This window comes from Triturus cristatus, chromosome 7, assembly GCF_964204655.1.
Source record: "Triturus cristatus chromosome 7, aTriCri1.1, whole genome shotgun sequence".
Classification (NCBI taxonomy): domain Eukaryota; kingdom Metazoa; phylum Chordata; class Amphibia; order Caudata; family Salamandridae; genus Triturus; species Triturus cristatus.
The window spans coordinates 1,721,285,389-1,721,306,585 of NC_140590.1; the positions used below are offsets into that span (position 1 = coordinate 1,721,285,389).

Consider the following 21,197-nt stretch of genomic DNA (forward strand, 5'->3'; position numbering starts at 1 on the left):
TTCCCTTCACTTCCCCTGTTGAATCGCTGGTTTTGGTACTGCGATTTCTGCTGACCCTGCTGGTTTTGGTTCTTTTGCCAATGAGGGGTTTGAACCCTCTTTTGGAAAGATCGGCGATCAGTATTGCGGTAACAGCAACAAAACACTTTTCTCTTCTCCAGCCCTACCACCTTCAGAGTATCTAGCTCGGTCTTCATCCATGCCATCTCTTCATCAGTGTGCGAGCCAAACAACGATGAATCGGAAAATGGCAGGTTGAGAATCCAGGACTGCGCCTCTGGCTTTAGAGCTGTAAGGCGAAGCCATGAAGATCTTCTGGCACAAATTCCGTGGGCGCAGGAGTGTGCTGAGAGTGTAGCTCCATCCGCCGCCGCACTAATGACTTGGTTCGCCACCAAGCTGCCCTCTTGTAAAACTTCTTTGAAGTCCTTATGGTCTTCCTTGGGTAGCTTATCTGAAAAATGCTGTAGCGAGTCCCATAATGCTGTATCGTAACGCCCCAATAGAGCTGACGCACTGGAGACTTTAAGCATGGATGTGGAAGTGCCACATACTTTTCTCCAGGTCTAAACTGGGGTGGCATGGTGAGCAAAAGAATGATGGATTTCACCCAGATCTCTTGACTGGGGGTGAATGTTTTGATTTGTTCTGCATTCTGTCCATCAATTGTGTTTTTTTTGCTTACTCGCCCTAAGTGCGCCAGGTATGCACAGATGTGGTCCTGGGCTCACTGTGCCACTGGAATCAAGCTATCCTGGCTGAAGAGGGGTGAAACCCCGAAACTGGTCCCAGGATGCTTGTTTCCGGTCCAGGGAGGACTTGGCTTGGCAGTTCGGGCTGGACTGTTCCCATGAGGCACAGGGTCAAGACTGATTTGCATATGGCCAGGTCTAAACTGGGGTGGCATGGTGAGCAAAAGAATGATGGATTTAACCCAGATCTCTTGACTGGGGGTGAATGTTTTGATTTGTTCTGCATTCCGTCCATCAATTGTGTGTCTTTTGCCTTCTCTCCCTAAGTGCGCCAGGTAAGCCCAGACGTGGGTCCTGGGCTCACTGTGCCACTGGAATCAAGCTATCCTGGCAGAAGAGGAGTGAAACCCCAAAACCGGTCCTAGGATGCTTGTTTCCGGTCCAGGGAGCACTTGGCTTGGCAGTTCGGGCTGGACTGTTCCCATGAGGCACAGGGTCAAGACTGATTTGCATATGGCCAGGTCTAAACTGAGGTGGCATGGTGAGCAAAAGAATTATGGATTTAACCCAGATCTCTTGACTGGGGGTGAATGTTTTGATTTGTTCTGCATTCCGTCCATCAATTGTGTGTCTTTTGCTTTCTCGCCCTAAGTGCGCCAGGTAAGCCCAGACGTGGGTCCTGGGCTCACTGTGCCACTGGAATCAAGCTATCCTGGCTGAGGAAGAGCTGAAACCCCGAAACCGGTCCTAGGATGCTTGTTTACGGTCCAGGGAGGACTTGGCTTGGCAGTTCGGGCTGGACTGTTCCCACGAGGCACAGGGTCAAGACTGATTTGCATATGGCCAGGTCTAAACTGGGGTGGCATGGTGAGCAAAAGAATGATGGATTTAACCCAGATCTCTTGACTGGGGCTGATTATTTTGATTTGCTCTGCATTCCGTCCATCAATTGTGTGTCTTTTGCTTTCTCACCCTAAGTGCGCCAGGTAAGCCCAGACGTGGGTCCTGGGCTCACTGTGCCACTGGAATCAAGCTATCCTGGCTGAAGAGGGGTGAAACCCAGAATTCGGTCCTAGGATGCTTGTTTCCGGTCCAGGGAGGACTTGGCTTGGCAGTTCGGGCTGGACTGTTCTCATGAGGCACAGGGTCAAGACTGATTTGCATATGGCCAGGTCTAAACTGAGGTTGCATGGTGAGCAAAAGAATGATGGATTTAACCCAGATCTCTTGACTGGGGGTGAATGTTTTGATTTGTTCTGCATTCCGTTCATCAATTCTGTGTCTTTTGCTTTCTCGCCCTAAGTGCGCCAGGTATGCCCAGACGTGGGTCCTGGGCTCACTGTGCCACTGGAATCAAGCTATCCTGACTGAAGAGGGGTGAAACCCCGAAACCGGTCCTAGGATGCTTGTTTCCGGTCCAGGGAGGACTTGGCTTGGCAGTTCGGGCTGGACTGTTCCCAGGAGGCACAGGGTCAAGACTGATTTGCATATGGCCAGGTCTAAACTGGGGTGGCATGGTGAGCAAAAGAATGATGGATTTAACCCAGATCTCTTGACTGGGGGTGAATGTTTTGATTTGTTCTGCATTCCGTCCATCAATTGTGTGTCTTTTGCTTTCTCGCCCTAAGTGCGCCAGGTAAGCCCAGACGTGGGTCCTGGGCTCACTGTGCCACTGGAATCAAGCTATCCTGGCTGAAGAGGGCTGAAACCCCGAAACCGGTCCTAGGATGCTTGTTTCCAGTCTAGGGAGGACTTGGCTTGGCAGTTCGGGCTGGACTGTTCCCAGGAGGCACAGAGTCAAGACTGATTTGCATATCATGGCCCAGAACATTTGACCTCCTGAGGCGGAAGCCGGGAGAGACGTATTGCTGCTTTTTTAAAATTTGAGTGTATTGTTGTGTTTTTATTGATCTTACCTTCACTCTCCCCTGGGCATTACCGCGCTGCAGTTGACAACGCTGCCGCGGGCTACTTGATTGATTGTGTTGCCGCCATCCCCGGGACACAGAGGCCACGCCCACCAACATCAGGCCACGCCCCCTCTGATTCAGGGTATTTTAAGCGCGCTGATTGGCCAGCGCGGCCCAGAACATTTGACCTCCTGAGGCGGAAGCCAGGAGAGACGTATCGCTGCTTTTTTAAAATTTGAGTGTATTGTTGTGTTTTTATTGATCTTACCTTCACTCTCCCCTGGGCATTACCGCGCTGCAGTTGACAACGCTGCCGCGGGCTACTTGATTGATTGTGTTGCCGCCATCCCCGGGACACAGAGGCCACGCCCACTAACATCAGGCCACGCCCCCTCTGATTCAGGGTATTTTAAGCGCGCTGATTGGCCAGCGCGGCCCAGAACATTTGACCTCCTGAGGCGGAAGCCGGGAGAGACGTATCGCTGCTTTTTTAAAATTTGAGTGTATTGTTGTGTTTTTATTGATCTTACCTTCACTCTCCCCTGGGCATTACCGCGCTGCAGTTGACAACGCTGCCGTGGGCTACTTGATTGATTGTGTTGCCGCCATCCCCGGGACACAGAGGCCACGCCCACCAACATCAGGCCACGCCCCCTCTGATTCAGGGTATTTTAAGCGCGCTGATTGGCCAGCGCGGCCCAGAACATTTGACCTCCTGAGGCGGAAGCCGGGAGAGACGTATCGCTGCTTTTTTAAAATTTGAGTGTATTGTTGTGTTTTTATTGATCTTACCTTCACTCTCCCCTGGGCATTACCGCGCTGCAGTTGACAACGCTGCCGCGGGCTACTTGATTGATTGTGTTGCCGCCATCCCCGGGTCACAGAGGCCACGCCCACCAACATAAGGCCACGCCCCTGCCTATCATTCACTTCCTATTTAACATGTGCATCTTCCGGACGCGCAGCGGACGAGCGCAGCGGGCACGCCGTTTGCGCGCCGAAGGCGCGCCTAAGGCAAGCCCGTCTGCGCCCGTCCGCGACCAAACTGCGGCCGGGGCCGGATATGCTGGCGGTGAGGCTGCACATAAGGGCAGAATCGTGCGATCGCGGGAAAACCTTTGGTCTCTAAATTCCATGGCTGATACCTGTGCTCACAAGATCGACCTTGGGACTACCACCCTCCCTCAGGCGTGTGGGACCTGTGGGATACCACTAGGTAGGCCGGATGGCTGGAAGGTGGAGGGGATGATTAAACTCAAGTCACCATTTAACAGAGACCTCAAAGCGGGCCTTCTGAATTGCAGATCCCTGGCTAAGCATGCAGACGAAATCTGGCTGCTATTGGAAGGGTATCAGTGGGATGTGCTGTTTCTAACAGAAACTTGGCTCAACGAGGATAATATGACCGCCATTGCACTGGCTGTACCTTCTGGGTATAAAATATGCTTCTCCAACCGGTTAGGCGAAAAAAGGGGCGGGGGTGTGGCTGTCATATTTAAAGAGCAGCTCATACTCACATCTTCAACCCCTACTCTTATTCAGGGTCTAGAGGGTCTACACTTTTGCTTTCAGGTGGGTCCTCAACTATCCCTAGCGGGATTAGTCATCTACCGCCCCCCTGGGGGGGAGGAGCCCCACCTGATCAGTCTGATGGATATTATCATCCAGAGCTCCCTCCTTCACCCTCAATTTCTTGTCGTTGGCGACTTTAATGTTCATATGGATAGGGTGGAATGTGTCCCTGCAGCTTTACTAAGGTCAACATTGGATACAGCCAACCTAAGACTCATCAACAAGGGCCCCACGCACAGAGCGGGCCACACGCTTGATTTAATATTTTCTAATATTGACAACGTGTTGGCAGAGACACCGTTGCCATTGGTATGGTCAGACCACTCGCTGATTCCATTTAAACTAAAGTTAGCGGTGGACAAACCTGTGACAAGTAAGTGCTCTTTCATGAAGAGACAATGGAAGAAGTTAGTTCCCGCTACGATGGGGCCAGTTCTTGCCCAGAACACACCTTCCCTCACCTCAAATGTCGAGATTGACGCACTGTTACTTAATGACTGGGTCGGAAACATGGTGTCATCTATTGCACCAGCATCACACGCGATATCCAAGCGTGATTCCTCGTCCGCTCCCTGGTTCTCTCAGGACCTTAGAATACTAAAGTCGGACTGCAAAAGGCTGGAGAGGCTTTGGAGGCTATATTACGGACTCCCAGATAAAGTCCGATATAAGGAAGCATCCAAAAAACTGCATAAAGCCGTTAGAAAGGCAAAAAAACAGTTCTATGCTGACTCTATTCAACAAGCTGAACATTCGAGCAGAGAAACTTTTAAAATAGTACAGTCCTTCTTCAAACCTAGGTGTGTTGAGAGGGAGGTTCCCCCGTCGACCAAGCTGTGCAACAGCATCTCTGACTTCTTTGACTCAAAAATTAAACAAGTCTATGAATCCTTTGGGCCAGAGAAGAAAACGGTAAAAACGGACTTAGCTGGTAAAATGACGGATTGCGCTACCTTGACACAATTTGAGCCAATAGCTCTAAACTTGGTTACGCAAGAACTTAGCCGTTGTAAGTCAGGATCTCCTGACGACCCCAGCCCTCCAAAACTCTGGAACACCATAGCTGATTTTGTGGCTCTCACTATTCAGCAAATATGGAATGTGTCCATCTCCTCTGGGGTGTTCCCGAATATCTGGAAACACGCCACTCTCCTCTCGCTAAAGAAAAAACTAAATGGGGACCCCAAGGATCTTAGCAATCTCCGCCCGATTTCTCTGCTGGCGGCACCGGGCAAAATGCTTGAGAAACTAATTCAGCGCCAACTGAATAAATTCATTGAAGAAAATAATATATTACATGAGACGCAATCAGGCTTTAGACCCGGCTTCAGCACTGAGACAGCACTAATTGAGGTGGCAGAGTCAGTGAGGTGGTCGATGGATTCAGGGGACTCAGCGATGCTGGTGCTCCTGGATCTGTCGGCCGCTTTTGATACGGTCGACCACGCCAAATTGCTGTCACGATTAGCGGAGTTAGGCATCAAGGACCAGGCACTGGGGTGGATACAGTCATACCTGACCCAGAGAACACAGAAGGTGGCGCTGGGTTCTGTCTCTTCAACACCAAAGGCCCTCAGCTGCGGCGTCCCTCAGGGATCGGCTCTTAGCCCACTTTTATTCAATATTTACCTGGCTCCGCTCTTCACGCTGATTGCCAACTGGGGGGTCAAGGCTATTTCATATGCCGACGACACCCAACTGGTGTTTCCGTATTCAGAAGTGTCTGAGGCGTCCTTTTCAAGCTTCAAGGGCTGTCTCTAAGATGTGGCTTGCTGGATGAATACAAATAAACTAAAACTCAACGCTAACAAGACGGAAGTGATCTTTTTCGGTAAAGGCCACCCTCCCCCATCTGATCTTTGGTGGCCGGCAGAGATGGGTCAACCCCCCTCGCCCAGCCACTCGGCAAAAAACCTGGGAGTACGGTGGGATGACAGTCTGTCTTTTGCATCACACGTCCAGCAAAAAGTCGGTTGCTGTCTGTGCAAGCTGAGGAATCTCCGTAAGATTCTGCGACTCTTGCCAGTAACCTGACGAAAAACAGTAATCCATGCCACGGTAACAACTAGGCTGGATTACGCTAACAGCCTTTATCTAGGCCTACCAAAATACCTTATACATCGATTGCAACTGGTCCAAAATGCGGCTGCGAGACTATTAATGCGGATTCCTTTCAAGCACTCGGTCTCTCCACATCTTCTCTCACTTCACTGGCTACCAGTAGCAAATAGAATAAAATTTAAGGCACTTACATTGGCTTTCAGATCACTGTATGGCACCTGCCCAAACTATCTGAAAGCCTGATTGCCTAGATACACACAAGCCCGCTCTCTCCGATCCAACAACCGTGTTCAGATTGCAGTCCCTAGAGCAAAAAAAGCACGGCTGGGAGGACGGACTTTTTCGGCAAATGTGGCGACACTTTGGAACAGCCTGCCCCCTGCTCTTCAACAGGCCCCTTCTGAAGCATGCTTCAAGCGCATGCTGAAAACCTGGCTTTTCGCTCAACCGCGCTAGTCGCTAACACCTCTAGCTCTCTTGGTCAACATTATATCTTGTTCTGCAGCGCCGGGACACCTCCTTGTGAGGTAGCTGTTCGCGCTTTATAAAATTCTGTATTATTATTATTATTATTATTAAACTGGGGTGGCATGGTGAGCAAAAGAATGATGGATTTAACCCACATCTCTTAACTGGGGGTGAATGTTTTGATTTGTTCTGCATTCCGTCCATCAATTGTGTGTCTTTTGCTTTCTCGCCCTAAGTGCGCCAGGTATGCCCAGACGTGGGTCCTGGGCTCACTGTGCCACTGGAATCAAGCTATCCTGGCTGAAGAGGGGTGAAACCCCGAAACTGGTCCCAGGATGCTTGTTTCCGGTCCAGGGAGGACTTGGCTTGGCAGTTCGGGCTGGACTGTTCCCATGAGGCACAGGGTCAAGACTGATTTGCATATGGCCAGGTCTAAACTGGGGTGGCATGGTGAGCAAAAGAATGATGGATTTAACCCAGATCTCTTGACTGGGGGTGATTGTTTTGATTTGTTCTTCATTCCGTCCATCAATTTTGTGTCTTTTGCTTTCTCGCCCTAAGTGCGCCAGGTAAGCCCAGACGTGGGTCCTGGGCTCACTGTGCCACTGGAATCAAGCTATCCTGGCTGAAGAGGGGTGAAACCCCGAAACTGGTTCTAGGATGCTTGTTTCCGGTCCAGGGAGGACTTGGCTTGGCAGTTCGGGCTGGACTGTTCCCATGAGGCACAGGGTCAAGACTGATTTGCATATGGCCAGGTCTAAACTGAGGTGGCATGGTGAGCAAAAGAATGATGGATTTAACCCAGATCTCTTGACTGGGGGTGATTATTTTGATTTGTTCTGCATTCCGTCCATCAATTGTGTGTCTTTTGCTTTCTCGCCCTAAGTGCGCCAGGTAAGCCCAGACGTGGGTCCTGGGCTCACTGTGCCACTGGAATCAAGCTATCCTGGCTGAAGAGGGTGAAACCCCGAAACTGGTCCCAGGATGCTTGTTTTCGGTCCAGGGAGGATTTGGCTTGGCAGTTCGGGCTGGACTGTTCCCATGAGGCACAGGGTCAAGACTGATTTGCATATGGCCAGGTCTAAACTGGGGTGGCATGGTGAGCAAAAGAATGATGGATTTAACCCAGATCTCTTGACTGGGGGTGAATGTTTTGATTTGTTCTGCATTCCGTCCATCAATTGTGTGTCTTTTGCTTTCTCTCCCTAAGTGCGCCAGGTAAGCCCAGACGTGGGTCCTGGGCTCACTGTGCCACTGGAATCAAGCTATCCTGGCTGAAGAGGGGTGAAACCCCGAAACCGGTCCTATGACGCTTGTTTCTGGTCCACGGAGGACTTGGCTTGGCAGTTCGGGCTTGACTGTTCCCATGAGGCACAGGGTCAAGACTGATTTGCATATGGCCAGGTCTAAACTGGGGTGGCATGGTGAGCAAAAGAATGATGGATTTAACCCAGATCTCTTGACTGGGGGTGATTGTTTTGATTTGTTCTTCATTCCGTCCATCAATTTTGTGTCTTTTGCTTTCTTGCCCTAAGTGCGCCAGGTAAGCCCAGACGTGGGTCCTGGGCTCACTGTGCCACTGGAATCAAGCTATCCTGGCTGAAGAGGGGTGAAACCCCGAAACCGGTCCTAGGATGCTTGTTTCCGGTCCAGGGAGGACTTGGCTTGGCAGTTCGGGCTGGACTGTTCCCATGAGGCACAGGGTCAAGACTGATTTGCATATGGCCAGGTCTAAACTGAGGTGGCATGGTGAGCAAAAGAATGATGGATTTAACCCAGATCTCTTGACTGGGGGTGATTATTTTGATTTGTTCTGCATTCCGTCCATCTATTGTGTGTCTTTTGCTTTCTCGCCCTAAGTGCGCCAGGTAAGCCCAGACATGGGTCCTGGGCTCACTGTGCCACTGGAATCAAGCTATCCTCGCTGGAGAGGGGTGAAACCCAGAAACCGGTCCTAGGGTGCTTGTTTCCGGTCCAGGAAGGACTTGGCTTGGCAGTTCGGGCTGGACTGTTCCCATGAGGCACAGGGTCAAGACTGATTTGCATATGGCCAGGTCTAAACTGAGGTGGCATGGTGAGCAAAAGAATGATGGATTTAACCCAGATCTCTTGACTGGGGGTGAATGTTTTGATTTGTTCTGCATTCCGTCCATCAATTCTGTGTCTTTTGCTTTCTCGCCCTAAGTGCGCCAGGTATGCCCAGACGTGGGTCCTGGGATCACTGTGCCACAGGAATCAAGCTATCCTGACTGAAGAGGGGTGAAACCCCGAAACCGGTCCTAGGATCTTGTTTCCAGTCCAGGGAGGACTTCGCTTGACAGTTCGGGCTGGACTGTTCCCAGGAGGCACAGGGTCAAGACTGATTTGTATATGGCCAGGTCTAAACTGGGGTGGCATGGTGAGCAAAAGAATGATGGATTTAACCTAGATCTCTTGACTGGGGGTGAATGTTTTGATTTGTTCTGCATTCCGTCCATCAATTGTGTGTCTTTTGCTTTCTCTCCCTAAGTGCACCAGATAAGCCCAGACATGGGTCCTGGGCTCACTGTGCCACTGGAATCAAGCTATCCTGGCTGAAGAGGGGTGAAAACCCGAAACCGGTCCTATGACGCTTGTTTCTGGTCCAGGGAGGACTTGGCTTGGCAGTTCGGGCTGGACTGTTCCCATGAGGCACAGGGTCAAGACTGATTTGCATATGGCCAGGTCTAAACTGGGGTGGCATGGTGAGCAAAAGAAGGATGGATTTAACCCAGATCTCTTGACTGGGGGTGATTGTTTTGATTTGTTCTTCATTCCGTCCATCAATTTTGTGTCTTTTGCTTTCTCGCCCTAAGTGCGCCAGGTATGCCCAGACGTGGGTCCTGGGCTCACTGTGCCACTGGAATCAAGCTATCCTGGCTGAAGAGGGGTGAAACCCTGAAACCGGTCCTAGGATGCTTGTTTCCGGTACAGGGAGGACTTGGCTTGGCAGTTCGGGCTGGACTGTTTCCATGAGGCACAGGGTCAAGACTGATTTGCATATGGCCAGGTCTAAACTGGGGTGGCATGGTGAGCAAAAGAATGATGGATTTAACCCGGATCTCTTGACTGGGGGTAAATGTTTTGATTTGTTCTGCCTTCCGTCCATCAATTGTGTCTCTTTTACATACTTTTCTCCTCCATGAATCTTGTGTTTTGCTCTCCTTGTCTGGTGGTGCTGTAGACGAGGAGGCCACTGATTGGGTCTTTTTGGCGGCAGCAGTCTGGTTTTGGATCTGACTTCAAAAAGGAGGGATCCTCCTCCGACGGACGATACTTTTTTAGAATTCTCGGAGGTGCGGTCTCGAGAGTGGCTGGTGTAAGAATAATGTCCATAACTGGCTTAAACAGACCCGGTACCAGAGGCAACAATGGGTGAGAGGACGTCTTCTGGTTCAAAGTCTCAAAAACGACCGCAGAAGTACTCTGCTGAACAGCCATGGCAATGTTCAGCTTGGAAGCCTCCCTGGCCAGCACATCCTGGAATGTGCTTACATCGTCCACCGGAGAGATCCTCGACAGTGGACTATCAGTAAGGGTGGGCGAGTAGTCCCTTTTTGAGGAATATGTTGAGGAGGTGGACAGTGTTGGAGACCTGTGTCTTCTGCTTCTGCTGCGTGATCTTGATCACCTCTTAGATGTTGGTGCAGGAGAGCAAGTACGAGCTCTTCCCCTTGGAGGAGAAAAATCTGCATCTTGTGCTGGGTGAGCCAGCGGGGACCTGTGAGCCGGACTGGGCTCCCTTCTAACACCTGCTGCTTGTGTACGATCAGCCCATAGATGTAACGGCTGCATCCATCTGGGAGAGAGGTGAATGGATGAAGACCCCTCCGCTCTAACAGGAGAACGACGTGGAGATTTTCGTCCTTCCTGATGAGCCTTTTCTACTGCATGATGATCACCAGAGGGAGAGCCCTGGCTACTTGAAGATGAAATAACCACCTCCTGAGAACCGGACCTGGTGATGGAACGGTGGGAGCCTGCTCTCGACATCGATGAAGGAGATGGAGAGAAGCTTACTGGAACTGACACCGACAGAGACTTCTGCCTCGACGTCGCTCGCGATGGAGATCTTTGTCTCGACGTCAATCTTGAAGGCATATGTCTCGACATTGACTGCCTCGATGGAGACCCGCGTCTCGACGTCGATCTGGATCTTCTGCTCTTTGACGGAGGGCTGTGCCTCGACGTCGAGTTCCACGTCGACGGAGATTCCAGCCTCAATGTTGATCGTGCTCGCGTCGACGGAGGGCTGTGCCTCGACGTCGAGTGGCGCCTCGACAGAGATCCCTGTCTCAACGTCGATCGTCTTCGCTTCGACAGTGGGCTGTGCCTCGACGTCGATCGTCTTTGCTTCGACAGAGGGCTGTGCCTTGACGTCGAGCGCCTTTCTTTCGACGTAGGCCTGTGTCTCGACGTCAGCTGTGAAACCGACGGATACTGCTGTCTCGACATCGAGTGTCTTGCTGACGTCGACGGAGGCCCCTGCCTCGACGTCGACGATAGAAGATGTCAACGTGGACTCCAGTCTCAACATCGAAGATGATGACTTACGTCTCGGCGTCGACGATCTGTGTCTTGACGTCGATCCTCGCTGTAGAGTCGACGGCGGAGGATCTTCTCTCGACGCCGGATGCTGTTCTAACGCTGATAGAGACTTGGCTTTAGAAGTTGAAGAGTGGCGCTCATGCGCCAATTCCCTCGACGACGATCCCGCCGCCGGTTCTTTTGACGTCGAGCCCGATGCCGAAGGGGAACATATCGGGACCTTGCTCCTCGACGTCGAACTCGCCCTTTTCTTTGTCTTTACAGGAGACCTACCTCTTTCTGAGAGGCCATAAAGACGGATTCTCTCCCTGTCCTTGATGGTCCTTTTAGACAACTTCCTGAAGTGTTGACAGGAGGCAGGAGAGTGTGATTCACGAAGGCAGAGAATGCACACATCATGTGTGTCTGTCTTGGCCTTCTTTTTGCCACAGGCAGGGCAAGGATCGAACAAAGAAGGCATTTTTGACAGAAAAAAGGTCTTTCTGTCACAAAAGAATGGTTTAGATCTCACTCAATTATCAAAAGACGTCGAGTGAAGTCAAGAAAACCACAGTAAAACAAGATCATTTTGACAGAAAAGTCAAAAAAGTAGAGAGCTATGAATCCAGGGTCCTGACAGAAGGAGGCGGAAAGAACAACTGACCTAACTGTCACCCCTGAGGCATGATGGGAGGCTAGGTGTCATGGCTGCCTAATGGCATGGTGCCAGTTTTTATGGAAGATTGCTTTCATTTTCTATGTTGGTTTACAATGCAGCCTATAGGCTAACAATGCCTGCTTTTCTTTTGCAGTTTACTCATGAGATTTACTCATTAAAAACAGATTTCAAGTGCTTCTTGCCCTTATGTGTTTTTATACATATAGCATGTATATTTGCAAAATAAGTTTATGTGGTTTATCACATTGTGTAGCCTCCTATATGAGAGCTGCATTGGTATTAGAAAAAATGATATATGTTTTTATATATATAGAGCTGTATATATATATATATTTTTTTATATGTAATTTTGTATTATTTCTGGGCTCGGGAGTATTCAGTGCTTATGACTAGTGATGAGGATCCCCTGGAAGAGAAAATGATATATTTGGTCCCTGATATTTGGAGGGGTTATATGACGTTACAACACAATTTTTTAACCCGACTTGCTGTCGGGGGTTCACTGGATTTTAGCATAGTATCATTTACTATTCCAACTCCAGTCTGTGCAACAGTAGGGAGGGTGTTGGAGTTAAATCCAACACCTTATACCCCCTACAGCAAGCCATTTTCATTGTAATGGCATGTGGGGTAAAAGCATGCATTGTAATGCATGCATTGTTACGGTTGTTTTCCCTCCAGAGGGCCCTCAGTGTTGATCTCCTTTTCCAAGAGGGACTCCTGGCACTGGTCTGACCACAGGACTTGACGCTTAATTGGCAAGTCTTGCACACTGCATCGACTTCCTTTTCAGTAGAAGATAGGGGTTACCTTCTCCTTGGTCTTTTAAAGTCGAGGTGTTTTCTTAATGGTAGAGCCACATCAAGAAATTCCAGTGCACTTGGGAGACTATCAGGTTTAGTATTCTTGAGCTCATTATAAAATCTTTCATCATGGGAATGGAAATAAACCCTATAAGGGATTTAACTTATTGGGGTTGCAGGTATCACTCAGTCCAACCAATTTTAGAGTGATTAATCAAACCTGAACTTCTCAATCTTTTTTATTAGCTCCCATATGAATACCAGCACAACCTCAGATGGATCTAAGTAGAAAAATGTCAAGGATTAGCTGTTATATTACAATCTCATTTATTTGTTTTTGTAGCTTGTGCTTGGAATTGTATATTAGTTGCACTGTACAATGCTGTTTCTCCCCACGCGTTGCTTTACACATTTTAAGTCAGATCACTGCTCACTACCTTTCCTTACCCCGAGCTGCTCCCTCCCACCCGCCCTTGGGCTCACTTCCTCTGGGGTATCATGGGAAGCATAACATTGTGGAGAAGTACCCACACTCCCTGCCCTTTAAATGGCTCCCATTTTGGAATCAGTACCAAAGTTCTGTAATCTTATACCGGACGTGCCCAGAGGCTTGCTTCTATATCCCTTCTTGGTGACCTCATAAAGTACTGAAGTAACAAAATAACATGTATTTGTAAGACATGTGCTCACCCCTTAGGACATCTGGGTGCTGGAAAACAGATGTTTATTCTACGAAGTACCATCTCAGTGGTACTTATCATAGCTACCTCTAATTGGTGAAATACTGAATCCCAACTGGGATTCAAACATATGACCATGAGGTCAAACACAGACTCTTAGAGTGGATGAATTAGTTCCATGAGCCAGCAGACCCAGTTAAACAGTACAGCATGGATTCTTTCCCTTTACACTCTTGGGCAGAATCAATATATTATTCTTTGAATTAACATTGTCTCCCTAGGATTTTGCTTCTGTCGCTCCTGCATGAAGTGTATTCAGAGTGTACCATGGTGGACCCCACCATTGCTCTTAGACAGTGTCTGGCTGTAATGCAGTCCACTAAGGGTGGCACAGGCCTTAATGTAAGCAAGAACAAACAGTGGCAACATTGATAAAGCTGAGAAGTTGGGGCTGGGCAAACTAGTATAATCATTTTTTTAATGTTTGTTATTGCAATGTTATGTCACAAAAAATATATATATTCCACTCCCTAAACCTGGCTGCCATATCTGTGTAATAAACATATTACATTTAAAAATTATTCTCTGATGTGGCTGTTTTCCTAGGCACATTTTTTAAAACTAAAAAGTCTTTGTGTTTTTCCATATATATTTCCAATTGTTATAATTTGATAAGGAGACAAGATTAAATCACAAATTTGTCAAGCACTCGTATTGCAGACAGATACAATTTTGCAATGTTACTTAAACACTTTATAACAGCAACTATATAAAAAAACAGATGGAAAGTAAATAACCTTGGAAATGGGCACCAGAAGTGCAGGCAAAATAAATAACGGGTATTTAAAGTTAACATAACTAAATTACCTCAATTCTGCCCTATAGGACTCTGCGGGCCGCTGACCTCCTCACCAGCCAGGGTGTACTCGCAGGCCCCTGATTGACTTTCTAGCGGCAATCTGCCTTGCCGACACTTGCCATTCTTCAATCCTATTGTGTGGCAGTACACTTTCCACTCGGGAGCCCATGGCAGCCTTTCATGCATTGACTACATACTCACCCTAGCTTACCAACTTCCCCATTTTAGTGAAGCCCACCACCTCGCCAGAAGCATATCTGATCATTTCCCAGTGTGTGCAACATACAGAATAGCGGAACGAAGAAGTGGCCAATGCTTGGCACTTAATCCTTGGTATTTTAAGACATCTTGCATCCAGATAGGCCTTCAAGAGGCTTTGGAGCACTACTTTGCCATAAATGAGGGCACTGTGACTTCCGCACAAACACTGTGGATAGTGCACAGAACAGTAATAAGGGGTCAGGGCCTGGCATTGACTGCGAGACACAAAAAGGAAAAGAGGGCCCGACTAGAAATGCTTGAAAGGGAAATCATGGAGTTGGAAACCCAACTAGTGGCTAATGATCAGGACCACTTAAAACATCACTTAACCTTAAAGCAAAAATAATATAGAAATGTTGCAAAAAACGCAGCTAGGGCTAGCCATCATGCGACTCGGCACTGACTCTATGAGGAAGGGGATAGAGCAAGTAGACTCCTGGCTTGGCTGGACAGAAGGGAAGCATCGTCTCAGTGGGTGTTAGAAATACTGAATGAGAAGGGTGAATGTGTTAAGGATAGACTAGGTGTTGTCAAGACTTTCAAAACCTATTACGCTCACCTATACTCCCTGTCTTTTACAGCTGTGACAGAGGAGTATCATGAGCTGCTTTCAGATATGATATCTGGATGCCAAGCCTCTCACAGGCAGACAAAGCCCTCCTGGGGAAGGAGCTGACTGACAGTAAGGTGACAAAGGCCATTTGTGATCTCAACCCAGGTAAAGTCGTGGACCCCAATGGCCTGACAATTGAACTTCACTAACTCACAGTGACTAAAATTGATCCTTACCTCCTGCAAATGTTCCTAGAAATCCATCAGTCCGGGCAATTGCCCAAGGATCAGAGACTAGCTAACAAAGTCATTATTCATAAGGAGGGTAAACCACCAGAAGACTGTGCCTCTTACAGACCTATATCGTTACTGAATACAGCGTTCAAAATTTAGCACACATTTTTCTGCACGATTAGTTCAGATAATCCATTCACTGGTCAATCCAGATCAGTCCGGCTTCATGCCAGGAAGAAACACCAAGCTTAACTTGCAGTGCATACACAGTGACCTGGGCCGTGCAATGGAGCTACGTGAAGATGTCCTTGTGCTGGCCTTTGATGCACACATGGACTTTGACACAGTGGAAACACTCTTCATGTATGCAGCTTTAGAGAAGGTGGGGATCGGCCCTCACTTTATTTCCTGGATATGACTCTTATATTGAGACCCACTTGCTCAAGTGACTGTTAAAAGGGGCACATCCACTCTATTCCAGCTATAGCGTGGTACACGACAGGGCTGCCTGACTCTCACCCCTGATTTTTGCCCTTGTCCTGGAACTGCTTGTGGCCTGGATCAGGGATGACCCTTAGAATAGAGAACTGTGATGGACTGCAGACTGGGAGACAGAATCTTTCTTTATGCTGATGGCATCCTCCTATATATTGCCAACCCAGCTTCCACTCTTAACAGTGTGATGTATATCTTCACATTGCTCTATTGATACTCTGGTTACCCTATTAACTGGAATAAATCCCTGATCTATGTCCTTCATGGAAACACATAATGCTTACCTGGTGACTGTACAGAGCAAATAGTCATGAAGGGATTCTGTTATCTGGGGATCTTTGTCACCAGGGAGCCGTACGTCTTCTACAATTATAATCTTGAGCCACCGCTCATGCGCTTGAGGGGAGATGTTCAACACTGGAGAGCATTGCTTTTTCTCTTTTGAGGAAAGCTGCCATTTTTTAAATGATGGCTTTGCACCGTTCTGTGTATGCACTTCAAAATATACCATACCATGTCCCGTTATCTTATTTTCAACAGTGGATAGTGCAACATGTACTCTTCTCTGGGATGGGGGCCCCGCTAAAATTGCCCATCCAAAATTAACGCAGACCTGGTATGACAGCGGGATAGCCCTCCCAGCCATACAAAAACATAACTCGGTGCACAACTCATCACCATTAACCATTGGGTTCAATTTCCGGAGAACAATCACTCTTACCGGATGGATAGGAGGAACATGCGTCCCAGGGGCTACCTTAGAGCCGTCTATGTTTGTCCACTCACTTCACCTATCACTGCTTCTGCCGCAGTTACATTAACCATTTGTGACACTGCACTTAATGCCATGGGTTAGCAGGAAAATATTACACGAGTCACTCCGCTGTGTGATACCACAAGATTAGGCACCATAGCCACACAAAAGGCTTCGAAAAGTGGGATCTAATCAACTTATCTAGGGTGTGAGACCTTTGGGCACACAGTGAAATACTTTCCTTTGCAGAGCTCCAAAAAGAGTACTGGTAGGCACCCACAGAGACCTACCGATATTTCTAAATATGTCAGCCCTACAAAAGGTATTATCACGGGGTGAAGGCCTCCCTGAATCCTCTCCACTTGAAGATAGGTTGCTAGATGATTACATGACTAGACAGGCCATCTTTCTGACCTACAACAAACTCTTAAATAACTCCCCTGCTGCATTGACTTGCCTGCTGGAAAATTGGGAGCGAGATCTTGGGGCCTGGAGGATGATGATTGGCCTGAGGCGTTGGCGCCCCCAGGGAGATGAATGAATGAATAAATATTAGCCTTATAAAGTGGAAACTTTGGCCAGAGGTGTCAAGGCGCCATCAGATCAAGATTTCGAATACTACATAGGTTTGATTACACATGCACTACATTGGTAAAAATGGGTAGATTAGATTCTGTGCTGTGCCCCAAGAAATGTGGTCATGAGGAGATATTCTTTCACATGCTCTAGGGTTGCCTGGTACTCCAGACATATTGGGAGGGGGTGACAACCTGTCTACATAATATATGCGGGAATGATGGGACACCCTCTGCAAAATGGTGTGTCCTAATTATCCGGAATGAAACTGACCTGGTCCGTATGGGCCACCTCTGGGGGACTCTGGGATTCATGGTGGCTTAGCATAATGTGGAGGCTAAATCAGCACTGCGTCTGAACGATTGGAAGAGAGACATGGACTGGTGTATGCAAGCTGAGAGAGTGGTCTCTGAAAGAAAGGGCTGCCCAAACAAATGGACCAAAATATGGGGGAAATGGAATAAATATCGGTGGGAGCTATGCGTGCCCATCGCAGGTCCCAATTATGCTGGTTTGTTTCAAAGGCATCCGTAATATGCCGCTCATCTATGAAATGCTGGGAGAGAGACTGGATGTTAAGGGGATTCTCGGTGCACAGGAGAGTTTGTTGTTATATGGCTGTTTTTTAATGCTACGATTTATGCTACCTCTTGTCACCGTATACGTGATTACTGTAAATGCAATAACAAGATCTTAGAAAAAAAAAGTTAACATAAAACAATAAATAATACAAAGAGTACACTTTAAACCAGCTTTGTCACTCAAAGCGCACAGGCATTGTGCAGTCACTGAAATTGATGGGAATCAGTCGCTAAAGTGGGATGACCCCTTGCGCTATGGTGAACGCTGCGGTGTGTGGATGCAAAAATGTGAATGACAATTTAGCAGACCAGTGATTGAAGCCTGTTGAGCAAACGCTTCTCTATTTATTCTTATTACGTATGAATGTTTTGGTAAAAACAACAGTCTGGTAAGACAGCTAAAGCTGCCACAAAGACAAGACTTAAAATGGGCCTTCCTGACCCGTGGATGGGTAGAGAAAACAGCCATAGTCTGCCCCTCACAAACCTGTGCACCAGTGTCTTTGCACCTGCTGTAGGATTAATAGCTGCACCGATGACACCTTCTTTCTAGAAGAGATGGGAGAGTAGGAAAACTATGCACTTAATCTTAAACAAGCTTAGGTTATGCAGAAAATTGAGTTGAAGTACTGGCACTTAAGGGATTAGTGAAAACAATCTCATTGTCTATTAAGCAAGTGAAGGTGGTTCAGGTACACTACTACATGAAACTATATGGAATATTAGTCAAATTATGTTCAGATTTTTTAACCAAACACATATGTGTTTCAGGTTATTGAAATTTATACATCATAACTCAAAATAAAACATCTCAGAATTTGCTTATCCCGGAACTTTTTAATGACCTCAAACAGAACTTGCCCCTTTAAACCACCTATCTGCCCACCTTTGCAGACTCTCCATTCCTTCTTTTCACTTCTATCTACTGCCTATCATCATGAAAGAGGTCATTGCAATCGTCCCCGATTAAGACCCTCTCTTTCAGCTGTTGACTACAAACTCTGTGCTTCATGCGCTGCGCGGACTACTGTAGCTGTCAATCAAAGCTTTTGATGCACCAATCTTTAAGTGCTTCCTCAAGGTGTCTTCACATACTTCAAATGCAGCATACAAACACATCTTTAACTTCTCATTGAACAACATCTCACCTGGCCATTGAATGTTTTACAAATATCTTCTACTCTGGAGCCGTTTGCTTTCCTGCAAAGAGTGGTCTGGACTTTTCCATTAACTGGCATTCCAAACGTGTACCTGGATTGAAACCAAAGCAAAGCAGAGCATTGTATTAAAAAAAGTTCCCAAATGGCAGTGGTAGGTTTGTTATATGACACATTACATTTGACCAAGGATGGCAACTGGTGTAAATTAATCGCATATGTTGGAATTCCATGCAAGTAAAATGTAACCAGATAGTTCATATGTCTATCACAAGGGGCTACACTTTGGAGAATCTCTATTGGGGCAAGAGCTACTAAGTATGGATAACTCCTCCTTACCTATCACAATTGTGGTCAGGTATCTGAGGCAATGCGAGTGGTATCCCCTAAGAGGTACATTAGGTGGGATCTCCTTCAATTGAAAATGAGTGGGATCACTTCAGAGATGCCAAGAGTGGAACAATTTTAGAGATACTGTAAGAGGGACTACCTTAGAGACACTGTGAGAAGGATAATTTCAGATCTATCACAAGCGAAACACCTCCTGTAATGTTGCTGAGATCTCTTCACCACTACCATGGGGACACACCGCCTGAGCTGTTATAAGTGACAATAATTTACAGCTACAGTGCGTGAGATCAATTTGTTCAGATCTACCATGTCTGGGACATGAGTGCGACCACTTCACAGATACCACTCTGCGATGCAATCAACACCGATCACAAATGAAATGAGCCTGAGTATTGGGGAAGATTCCCACATGGGATCAATGCAGAACTACCAGAAATGGAGTTGCTTCAGGGCTATCATGAGTGAGACAATTTTAGATAGTCTATGAGTGGTCCATCGCCTCAGAAAAGGCTATGTCTGCTACCTCGGTGCACTATGGGGCTGGTTTTAAACATTTTCAATCCCAGACCTGATGCAATATGAGATGTAACACTTCCTGCAGGTGAGAGTGTTTGTAGAGCAGGGTGAGCTACAGGAAAAATTAAAGGTGAGTTAGGATCTCAGAATTCCGACAGTGCTTTTGATATGGCGTTGCACTCTACTTTTCTTAGATTACTGCTGGCCCATCTGACCCATGGCCTGTGAGATAAAGTGCATAGAACTGCTGGCCACAAGTTCATAAGTGACTGGGTGGAACCATAGTAGATGTACTGTGCGTCAGATACAGCCCCACTCCTTAGTAGATGGACCACAATAAACTGTCTGGAGTGAAGCAACTTCATTTACTAGCTACAGGCGAACCTAGGGACAGGCCCAATTAGCCTCTCATTTTCTTTGCACTCACCGGCCACACACGCTCATGGTGAAAAATTCATCATTGACTGAGAGGTCTGTAGGGAGGTTGGTCTTCACTTTAAATCTTGGAAGCACTAGGGGAAAAAAAGCATAGATCTGACATGAGAAAGGACTCCAATGGGGGAAGATTTATCTTAAATCTATTACTGAGTTTTATTTTGCCTACATCATGTTTTTTCCGAGATGTTTAAGTCAAACGTAATTGACGAGTGAAGAAATCTATTTAATTTATTTAGTTAGTGTTTTCATATAATGCGTACAAGCTCCAAGACCATCAGACACTTTAAATAAGGGATAATGTACAGGTCAGGAAGAAACAAGCAATAATAAGGTGCTCAGTAGTACCTGACGATTTCAATCTAATAGTGTGAAAAACAATTATATAAAAATAAAATTTACAACTACAAGAATGCAGTGGCCTTGTTAAAAATACAGTGTAGGCAAACAGAAGGAGTCCATATCAATGGGATAATTGACGTTTTCAATTCAGGTAATAAACAGGGTGTGGATACTGAATATTGACTGCAGAATATTGTGGGACACTAATATCGTACACAGAATATCAAAGGCGAAAATATCGAAAGGTAGGTATGTATCGATTTTCTGTACTTGACTCCATATCTATTCATCTTGACAATATGTTTGCATATATATCTTTAAGGTACATAGGTGTGGAGATCGGAATAGTAAATCTGTACTTCCCTCTATGAATTTACCTTTCGAAAAATTGTCCCTCGACATTTTGGCCACACTATTAGTGGGCCACAAAATTCTTATACATTATATATTGCAGAGTTCAATTAATATATTCAATATGGTAAGCCAGTCATATCTATTGAAGATCACATCTGAGAGAGAGGCTGGGAGGTGTTGCTCTAGGAGAAAGAGTTTCAGTCTACTTTTGAAAGCAGATACATAAAATACAGAGCAGAAGGGGCAGTGTTCCATACCTTGGGGAGGGGAGAGGGGGGTTGCACCCCAAGAGTGATTACTAGAATTTAAAAAATCGCAAA

At 47.1% G+C, this 21,197-nt stretch overlaps 1 protein-coding gene across 4 annotated transcripts in view; it reads right to left on the reverse strand.

The window, feature by feature from the left end:
• The window catches only part of LOC146812892 (alpha-2-macroglobulin-like protein 1), a 262,454-nt gene that overhangs the window by 198,475 nt on the left and 42,782 nt on the right, over positions 1–21,197 (reverse strand). For all 4 annotated transcript variants that reach the window (XR_014966934.1, XR_014966933.1, XM_085619961.1 and 1 more), the window contains exons 7-8: positions 20,174–20,258; positions 18,871–18,973 (exon numbers count right to left, since the gene is read on the reverse strand). Coding sequence is in view for 2 of the 4 variants with exons in the window: in XM_085619961.1 (XP_085476087.1) it covers positions 18,871–18,973; positions 20,174–20,258 (188 nt within the window). In the remaining 2 variants the exon portion in view is untranslated. The remainder of the gene's footprint in view (positions 1–18,870; positions 18,974–20,173; positions 20,259–21,197) is intronic.